Below are 10758 nucleotides of genomic sequence, written 5' to 3'. Positions count from 1 at the left end.
CAATCCAAAAACAGTTTGGAGAATGAAATTCCTGAACGTGTTTGGATGCAAAAAGCTTATTAACAGGAAAGAAAAACCTTCAGGACTTATGGGAGGACTCAGATATTTCCTGGAGCTCAGGAGTCGCTGCATTCAGCACTCCAGGTGGTGTGTTTTTTTTTCCAAACAGTTCACGCACAGTGTTCTATTAGTTTCAGGTGTATAATACAGTGATTCAATGATTCTGTACGTTTCTCAGCGCTCATCGGTGTACTCTTAATCCCATTTTTTTTCACCCATCCCTTCACCCACCTCCCCTTTGTTCTCTGTATTTGTCTCCCTTTGTTCATTTTGTTTCTTATATTCCACGTAAGAGTGAAATCCTATGGTATTTGTCTTCTCTGATTTATCTCACTTTAGCATTATACCCTTTAGGTCCATTCATGTTGTTGCAAATGACAAGATTTTGTTCTTTTTATTTTTTTAATGTCTGATTAAGATTGTGTGTTGTGCCTATTAGCACATCTTCTTTATCCATCTATCAGTGGACATGGATTATTCTATATCTTCACTATTATAAGTAATACTGTAATAAACATAGGAATATATCTATCTTTTCAAATTAGTGTTTTCATTTTCTTTGTGTAAATACCTAAGTGGTGAAATTACTGGATCATATGGTACTCTTCTCTAAATGTTTGGTAGAATTCACCTGTGAAGCCATTGGGTCCTGGACCTTTTCTGGTTGAGTTTTTTTTTTTTTTAATTTATTTTTATTCTATTTTAGATTTTTTTTTTAAGAGCACACACACTTAAGTCAGGGAGGAAGGGGAAGAGAGATTCTTAAGCAGGCTCCACACTCGGGGCTGGGTCTCACAACTCTGGAAATCATGACCTGAGTCAAAATCAAGAGTCAGAGGCTTAACTTACTGAGCCACCCAGGCACCCCTGGTTGAGTATATTTTTATTACTGAATCAATGGCATTGGTGGTGGTATAGTGCTGAGCAAGATGCCTTCCAATTTCATTGCTAGTAAATGGTCTGTTCAAATTTTCTATTTCTTCCTGATTCAGTCTTGGAAAGGTTAGGTTTGTAGGAACTTACCCATTTCTTCTGGTTGTCTAATTTGTTGGCATATAATTTATCATAATATTCTCTTATCCTTTATATTTCTGTGGTGTCAGCTGTTCTTTCGCCTCCATTTCTGATATGCATCCTCTCTTTCTGATGAGTCTGGCTAATAGTTTATCAATTTTCTTGATCCTTTCAAAGAACCAGCTCCTGATTTCATCTGTTCCTTTTTTTTTTTTTTTAATCTCTCTTTCATTTATTTCTGCTCTATCTTTGCTTCCTCTACTGGCTTTGGGCTTTCTTTTTTTATCTAGCTCCTTTAGATGTAAGGTTAGGTTGTTTGAGATCTTTCTTGCTTTCTGAGGTAGGCCTGTATTGCTATAAACTTCCCTCTTAGAACAGCTTTTGCTGCATCCCAAAGATTCTGGACCATTGTATTTTCATTTTGATTTGTCTCAATGTATTTGCCGATTTGCTCTTTGATTTCTTCATTGACCTATTCATTGTTTCATAGCTTGTTACTTAGCTTCCATGTATTCATATTCTTTCCAGACTTTTTCTTGTGGTTAATTTCTAGTCTCATACCGTTGTGGTTGGAAAAGATGCCTGATATTGTTCCAGTCTTTTTGACTTTGTTGAGACTTGCTTTGTGGCCTAACATGTGATCTATTCTGGAATGTTCCATGTGCACCTGAATGTGTATTCTGTTTTTGGGTAGAATGTTCTGAATATATCTATTAGGTCCATCTGACCCATTGTGTTATTCAAAGCCACTGTTCCTTTGCTGATTTTCTGTCTGGATGATCTATCCATGGGTTCAAGCCCCCTATTACTGTATTCCTGCCAATGTCTTCCTTTATATCTGTTAATATTGCTTTATATATGCAGGTTCTCCCATGATGGGTGCATAAATATTTACAATTGTTATATACTCTTACTGGATTGTTCTCTTTATAGAGAGTACTGCTTTGTCTCTTGTTACACTGTTTGTGTGAAAGTCAGTTTGTTCCAATATAAATATTGCTACCCCAGCTTTCTTTTCACATCCATTAACATGGTAAGTGTTTTTCTATTCCTTCATTTTCACTCTGTGTCTTTAGGGTAGGTCTGAAGCAAGTCTCTTGTAGGCCGCATATAGATGGGTCTTGCTTTTTTATATATTCAGTCATGCCACATCTTTTGACTGGAGCATTGAGTCCATTTACATTCAAATTAATTACTGATAAGTGTGTACTTATTGCCATTTTGTTCCTTATTTTATAGTTGTCTTAGTTCTTTGTTCCTTTCTTCTCTTATTCTCTCCCCTGATGTTTTGATAGTCTTCTCTAGTGATATGCCGTAATTCTTTTCCCTTCATTTTTACATCTGTTATAGGTTTTGATCTGTGGTTACCATTAATTTGATATGGAACATCCTGTGCACCTAGCAGTTTATATTAATTTGATGGTCACTTAAATTTGAAACCATTCTAAAAGCACTAAATTTTTACTCCTTCCACCCCTAAACCTCATGTTTTATGTATATGATGTCATACTTTACATCTTATTTTGTGCATCACTTGACTGATTTTTACAGATATAATTGTACTGCTTTAGTGCTTTAACCTCTGTACTGGTTTTGTAAATGATTGATCTTCTACTTTTATATTTGTATTTACCTGTAAAATCTTTTCCTTTCATAATTTTCTTATTCCTGATTATAGCATCTTCTTTCTACTTAATTCCCTTTAGTGTTTTTTGTAAGGCTGGTTAAGTGGTGATTAACTTACCTTGTTTGTCTGAGAAACACTTTAGCTCTCCTCCTATTCTGAATAGTACCCATGCTGGGTAGGGCATTCTTGATTGCAATTTTTTTTATTGTTGTTTCAGCATTTTGAATATATCATGCCATTCCCTCTGGCCCCTGCAATGTTTCTGGTGAAAACTCAGCTGATATAGCCTTATGGGGTTTTCCTTATATGTAACTGTTCTCTCTTGCGGCTTTAAAGATTCTCTTTGTTAGCACTTTTTGCCAATTATTATGTATCTCAGTGTGGACCTCCTTGTATTGATTTTGTTGAGTGCTCTCTCTGCCTCCTGGAGGCAGATGTCTGTTTCTTTCCCTAGATTTGGGAAGTTTTCAGCTATTATTTCTTAAAATCAATTTTCTGCCCCCTTTTCTCTTCCTGGGATCCCTATAATGTGAAGTTATTACTTGATTATGTCAGTGAGTTCCCTTAACCTATTCTCACTTTTTCTTTTGTCTTTTTGATGTTCAGCTTGGTTGCTTACCAATATTCTGTCTTCCACTCACTGATCCATTCTTTGCTTCCTCTAATCTACTACTGATTCCTTCTAGTTACTTAAAGTTTCAATGATTGAGTTCATCTCTGATTGGTTCTTTTTCATATTTTCCATCTTTGTTGAAGATCTGGGATCTTCTACTCTTCTCAAATCCAGTATCTTTATGACCATTATTTTTAATTCTTCAGGCATATTATTTATCTGTTTCATTCAGCTCTTTGGCTGTGGTTTTGTCCTGTTCTTTCATTTGGGACATATCCTTCTATCTCCTTATTTTGTCTAACACTGCATTTGTTTGTACTTATTAGGAAAGTCAGTTATGTCTCCTTATGTAACCTTATGAAGGAGAGGTCCTGTGGTGCCCTATAGCACAATGTCCCTAGTTCACCTCAACCAGAAGCTTCAAGGGTGTCTTCTATGTGAACTGAGTGTACCCTACTGTTGTGGCTGAGCCTCATTTGCCTTCAGTCCAGTTGGTTGTGTCTACTTTGCCTGTGGTGGGCTGGGTTTGGTCCCTATGCTAAGAGATCAGTCTGGGTGGTCATGGGCTTGCAGTTGGGTGGTCGTAGCAGTCAGATCAGATGCCTACTCTCTGCCTATTTGCAAGAGCTGCAGTCATACTCAACTACAGAGTGTTCTCCTTGCGTTGTTCTGAGAAGTTTTTGTTGGTGGGCAGGGCTGGTAGTCAGGCCAGATGCCTGCCAGGACTGCAGATGCATTGATTGGTAGGGCACTCACTCTGCACTGGTATTTATAAGGTTTGGCTGCTGGGACTGAGTGTAGTGGGGTGTGTGGTTATCTTCCCCTCTCTGTGGGGCACGAATCATTTTTCAGAGGCAACAGTCCCTGCCAAGGCTGCTTATAGGATGAGACCTGGCAAGCTCTGCTTTGGAGGGAGTCCTGCCAACTGAGATGGTCTGGATGGAGCAAGTTCACAGGAGAACCTGGGGGCAGGGTGCATGGTGTTAGCAAGGTAGGTGGAGAGTCTTCCCTCTGTATCCTGCAGGTAGTCCAGGTGGGGGTGGAGGCAATGGCACCAGCCAGCTCTTTTGTTCTTGGAGAAGTCTCCTAAAGATCCCGGTCTCTCCAGCACCAATTCTGAGATTATTAAGTAAATCTCCTGCATGCATACCCCAGGTGCTTTTCAGACTGCTGCTTCTATGCCATATCTCAGCAAGGTTGTTTGTTATGCTAACTCTTTCAAGGCCAGGACTATTTCCTGTCACCCTCAGCTCTCCTGGAGCTGGGCCACTGATTTTTAAAGCCAGATGGTGGAGACTCATCTTCTCATTGTAGCCCCCCCCCCCCATGTCTAGGGTGCCTGGGGTGTGGTCTGTTCTCCATTCTCTGGTGCTTATGGAGTTCCTCCTGTTTGTGGTTGGTTTCACTAGGAGTTTGGTTCCTGACCATGTCTCCACTCAACTGGAAAGTCTGTTTTGCCCATTGTTGGGTTGTTTTCTGGGTTGGATGCATTGATGTGGCTGTTACCTAGTTGTGTCCATGGGACAAGGTAAGCTTAGGATCCTCCTACTCTGCCACCTTCCAGAAGTCCCCTAGGTGAGTTTTCAGTGCCATCTTAACACAGGCTGCTGTAACACTAGGATTTAGGGAGAACCACTATCTTCCCAAATTGATAAAACATTTTGGCAGAGTTCATGGATCAAATTTTGAAGTCCCCAAAATGCTCATCAGAATTGGGATTAGGGTGAGGTGAGCAAAGTGCCTAGGGGGCACAAGTGGAGGTGACTGCTGTCAGGGTCAGGCAGGTATAGGTGAATACCTGACAGTGAGTACCTCCGTAAAGTCAACACCCTGCCCACTCACTGGGAGAACCCCAGTCCAGTCCTGGTTTTGAGCTCGTAATGGCTCTCAAACTATTTTTTTAAATTATGACCTACAGTAAGAAACACATTTTACATTCATCCAGTACACGCAGAGACATAATGAAACAAAGATTACAAGTAACAATACCAATCTTACCTTTGGAATGCACCCTGGTATTTTCTATTTTATAAAACTACTCTCTGTGACCTTCTAAACTGATTTTACAGTCCACTAATGAACTGCAATCTGCAGTTTAAAAAGCTTTGCTTCGGTAGGTGCTCAATATTTTAACAGATGGGCTACTTGATAGGATTAAATAGCAACTATCAACCCTGGGCATTTTTCATGATGGTCTTCATGTGTTCGACAGGACTTTAGGGGATCCTTTACAACTGTCTTTAACAGTAGTTAGGTTTCTTGCTATAAAAGGAGTCTGGGGGCAAGAGGACATCAGAGCCACCCATGGTAAAATGGAATGCACCTGACCCCATTTAATGTCAGATGCCTGTGTGAGACAAGTAAGCTTCCTGAAATTTCCTACTGAGGGCCTCCCTGTGAGGACAGGGAGGAAATAAGATACGTGGCCTTCAGATCACCCTCTGCCTCAGTAATTGCTCTGCACTCAGGCCATGGCGCAGAGGCGTTTAAGATACTGCTGCCTTTGTGACCCTGATGGATGGCTGACCTGGTAAATTGTTTTCCTTAAGGACCTAATAGCTCCCAAAAGTCAAATGCTGGTTTTTACTGTGAAAAGAAAAGGACATAGGAGACACACAATTTAGGTTTTACAGCTGCAGGTATTTTGGATGCAATTTATTTGCCTCACATGGCAGTCAGGAGGAGCAGACACTGCAGACTATGCGCTAGGAGAAGAAGAGGTCAGAAAGGAAAAGATGATTGCCAAGTTCATAATGGTAACAGAATCATCCTTTTTCAGAAAACCATACTTTTCAAATCAGGTGTATCCTTTTTAATGAAGCTTCATTTACAAAAAGATCAAAGCTAGTGTTGAGATGGCTCAAGGCAAAGCCCAGGCATGTTGCTACCACCCCACCCCCACCGTGGCCACCATCCCTCTTAGCGCCAAGGCCCTGGGGCCCCCCTGAGATTGGCTGCCAACTCCACAGACCAGGGCTTAACAGTTGCAGAACAAGCACTGGCTCCTTTAAATGCACCTCGCACTTATCTCTACTTTCAATGAAAATACTTTCCTAGTGAGAACTAGAACAGCTTTAACAAAGGGGGTGGGGTGGAGTGGGGAGACACCATGTTCTTAACTGTTAAGTGGACCAGGCAGAAAAGATGAAAAAAAAAAAAAAAAAAGTCATACCTATTTTGAAAACCTCTTGCTTTTGAAGTGCTTTTTGATTTGAGTTGTGGACTTTGGCAATGTTATACCTTGCTTGTATACTGTTATGCTTGTTTTCAAAATAAAGTTTATGGTTGATCCTGTTTGTTCCAAAATCTGTCTGTTGAACATCTATGTGTGTATGATTATGAAGAATATATTATAAGTAAACTGGTTGAGATTGAATTTGTCATTTGCAGTGGGTATGGCTGGTGCTCAGTGCTCCAGTTAAGGGCAAAAACATATTCTCTAATAATTTCCAGGAAGTAGGCCATGGGTAGGCCTGGCCTACTGATGTGAAGTGTGGGGACATAACAGCCCCCGTCATGCTCTCTGTGGGAGAAGGAAGTACCATATTAGATGTATGTAGTTATGTCTAGCTGGTCTGAAATTTGAGATTTTTTTTTTTAAGACAAAAATGTAGTATTTTAAGATTTAATCCTATAGCCTATACTTATTCAGAGATTTAGCTTCCACAGAAATGAAGCAAAGACTTTTGAATAAAGTCAGTCTTTTTGCTGTATTGTGGTATGGATTTAGATGTTTTTGCACTGTCATCTGTGACATACCACTGCCAAATCTATCTGTTCATCAGAGGAGTGATGCAACCGTGATCCACAAGAGGACAAGAAAGTTTGCTTCACTGGGCATGTCCAAACACTGAACAATTTGTAGTCCGTGTTTAATAAAGCCTAGGTATTAATATATCCTTACTTTGTTTAACTCTTAGAACAATCTGTAAGAAAGATGCTCATTTACTATTTCAGTGGTGAGGGGGCTCAGAGGTGTGAAGTCATTTGACCAAAGTCTTGGGCTTGTAAAATCTCTGTTCAAACCCCCAGGACCAGGACTATCTCATTCTAAACCCTCTGGTTCTTTTCATGATCCACACAGGGGCTAAGGCACTAAGAGCTTCCAGGTAATGGGAAGTTGAGGATCCTTTCTCTGACACACAAGTGTCTTAAACTTTCCATTTATGTGTGTACTGGGATGAAAGAATAAGAAGACCATTATGCTCGTTTCTCAAAAAACTCCATTGCCTAGTTTCTTGAGAGATATTTAGTCTTTTTAAGAATCTTAAGTACCAGTAATCCTGAAAAAATTCTTCCTTCCTATTGCAGTATTCCCAAAAGCGTGGCTCGGGCTAAGGAAGAAAGATAGTCATAAATGACCCAAATGGCTTGAATATTAAGGCGCATTCATAATAATCTGTGTGGACATTACCGTGTTCCAGGTTCTCACTGCTTTCATAGCATCCTGAGTCTCGTGGAGAGCATCCACTCAGGCCCTGGCTGTCAACAAGAAGTTTCTCCTGGGATCCTGACTGGTCACTGTTACCTAGAGAAGGTAAACACATAGCATGGAATCAGGGAAGGAAAAGCAGAGGTTCAGAATCAATCAGACCCTGATTTTATCCTGCTATCAATCATATGTTTTTAAGCCTTGAATTTCTTCAAGAGAGCAAACTATTTTAAAGTGAGCAAAATAAAAATGAACAGATGAGATCAGATCATTTTCCTATAAAGTATTATTATGATAATAAATTTAGAGGGAGAGTATATAGTTGCAGGTCGTGTGTTTTAAGATACCCAGAGGAGGACTCTGGCATCAGGCCAATCAGGAAGAGGGAAAATTCAGAGCACTGTGTTAGCAGTCATGGTCCTTTCTGGGAGATTGTACCACAGAATGGAAACCAAGAGTGAAGATGCTCCTTTCACAAGCAGGTTACTTTAAGATTTGTCTCCCAAGTTATGTGTCACCAGCTTTCTAAATTTGGAAGCCAACATCAAAGTAAGTGGTAAATGAAATATTGAATTTTATTACTAATTTAGGGACATTCTGAGGTCTTGGTGACAAGTGCTGGTTTTCATATTCTCTCAATAGGAGTAAGGCTAGCAAATGGGGGCATAAAGCCCTAATCTGGGCTCAGCGGTTTAGCACTGCCTTTAGCCCAGGGCCTGATCCTGGAGACCCAGGATCGAGTCCCATGTCAGGTTCCCTGCATAGAGCCTGCTTCTCCCTCTGCCTGTGTCTCTGCCTCTCTCTCTGTGTCTCTCATGAATAAATAAATAAAATCTTTAAAAAAAAAATGAAAAAAAAAAAGCCTTAACCTGATGGGGGACACACATTAAATCCTTCTGTTTTTGTTATTTGGAATGTGTTAAAAGGTTTTATTTCCTTTCTGCCTCTCCCTTTGTTTGGGGTCAGCATTTCTATTTACTGGACACAAAGGTAAGACCAGGAAAGTTCAGGAAGTCTCTAACTTGAATACTCTTTCAGGAGGGTTACTGTAAGTTAGATGTCCTCATTTTAAAGAACCCTCTAAAGAGAAGGATGTGGTGTTTTCTGTCCAGGGAAAGTCCCTAAAGTCAATCACATGGGAAGTAAGGGGCAGGGGAACCATCATCACCCAGCCATGTCACCTGCACATTCGTCCTACATGGGAGTGAGGTTATTGTATTATTATGCAGAGAAAGTACTTGGGTCACATAAAACAGAAACCAAGAAAACATTTTCTGCATAAATGGCTTTCTTTTCTTTTGTTTTCACTGTCCCTCCCCACCACCACATACATAAAGAAAAAAAATAAATCTGATGTCCTTTCTCAGATTGTTAAAAAATAAATTGTAGGAAGGCAGACGAGCACCATCCTGCAACGCACTAGCCATCCCATCCCTACTGCCCACTAACCATTTCCTGTTTGCATTTCTCACATAGAAAGCAGTTTAGGACACTCATCATGGCAGAGTAAGTCCTTAAAGTAGAACCCCACATTAAGAAGTGCTATTTTTTAAATGATTAATGAAAAATTAATTGGAAGCACAACAGCAAAACCATCACCCTCCCCCCCCCCCCACAGAAAGTAGAACATTCTAGAGTGATGTCCTCATTATGTGGAAGAGTCTGTGGATTTGAAGTTGCCTTTGTCCTCATCTAGTATGTTATTTAGGAAAATGATACGTATAAAATGAGGGCTTTGAGCTATCAGTTACAACCCAGGAGAGGAATCAGTGTAGTTTGTCCTTGGCGAGACAGTTCAGTGTACCGCTTCAGCCAAAACAGACTCTAAAGTGCTGACCAATGGGAATGAAAGAGTGCACTTGTCCCTCTCACTGTATGAACATGCAGACTGTATCTGTGTCTTCAGGGATGCCAACCTCAGCAGACACAGCCGGGGTGCCTGAAGTTATGGTGAGTGAAGGGATCACCCCCTCATGTTGCCTGAAAACCAGTTCAGATGATGTAATCATGACACATGTCAAAGGGCTACACAGTCACTTTCTTCCTTAAAGATCCATTCACCAGCTACTTAGCAGGACTCCAACTAACACTGAAAGCCAATATTTTTTTTTTTTAAAGAATTCTTTTTTTTTTTAAAATTTTTATTTATTTATGATAGTCACAGAGAGAGAGAGAGAGAGAGAGAGAGAGAGAGGCAGAGACACAGGCAGAGGGAGAAGCAGGCTCCATGCACCGGGAGCCCGACGTGGGATTCGATCCCGGGTCTCCAGGATTGCGCCCTGGGCCAAAGGCAGGCGCCAAACCGCTGCGCCACCCAGGGATTCCTGAAAGCCAATATTTACCAAGTAATTTGCCTTCCTTCATTAGGGAGACCTCTTAGATGTTCTGTAGATTCCAAGCCATATCCTCTCCCCCCCCACTTATACTAGCATGAATGCCAAGATACAAAGGGTAACAAAGAAGGTGAGCTAAGACCATGAAAATTCTCATACTCAAGCGTGGAGGACAGGGTTTGGGGGTGTAAACCCGTTTGGGCACGACCTGACCTCAGGCCTGAAGGGACTCTGGGTTAAGCCCTCCCCCTATCTCACATACTCATGGGGTGGGGGGTGGGGGGGAGAAGAACCTGCTAAGACATGGAGATAGTCCATCATGAAAAGGTGCTTGTGCACTAGGACACACACCACCTTCTGGAGAGCAGTTACCTCAGGAAGGAAAGCTTGGATAGTAGGCCTTTCAGGGAGCTGGTTACAGTTCCCTGTATGTCTTTAAAAAAGAACTGAAGCAAATATGCCAAAATGTTGACTTTTAGTTGGATTTAAGAGGTGGATATGTGGATTTGTTTTTCCTCTGTACTTTTCTGTATGTGAGAAATAATTGTGGATTAAAATTCTTAATTATTTAAAAAGAGCTTTTCCGTGGCAGGCCTAGCACAGTGGTTTTGGTGTCAGTGTAGGGAAGTACTATTAGATAATTAGAGTCTTTTCCAAATGGAACCCTGTTACGAAGGCC

At 40.8% G+C, this 10758-nt stretch overlaps 1 protein-coding gene across 7 annotated transcripts in view; it reads right to left on the bottom strand.

Moving 5' to 3' along the window:
- The window catches only part of SASH1 (SAM and SH3 domain containing 1), a 313961-nt gene that overhangs the window by 8333 nt on the left and 294870 nt on the right, over positions 1-10758 (bottom strand). For all 7 annotated transcript variants that reach the window (XM_072827316.1, XM_072827306.1, XM_072827274.1 and 4 more), the window contains one exon: positions 7729-7842. In XM_072827316.1, coding sequence (XP_072683417.1) covers positions 7729-7842 — 114 coding nt within the window. The remainder of the gene's footprint in view (positions 1-7728; positions 7843-10758) is intronic.

Source organism: Canis lupus, chromosome 1 (assembly GCF_048164855.1).
Source record: "Canis lupus baileyi chromosome 1, mCanLup2.hap1, whole genome shotgun sequence".
Taxonomy (NCBI): domain Eukaryota; kingdom Metazoa; phylum Chordata; class Mammalia; order Carnivora; family Canidae; genus Canis; species Canis lupus.
This window is presented reverse-complemented; position numbering and strand designations above follow the sequence as displayed.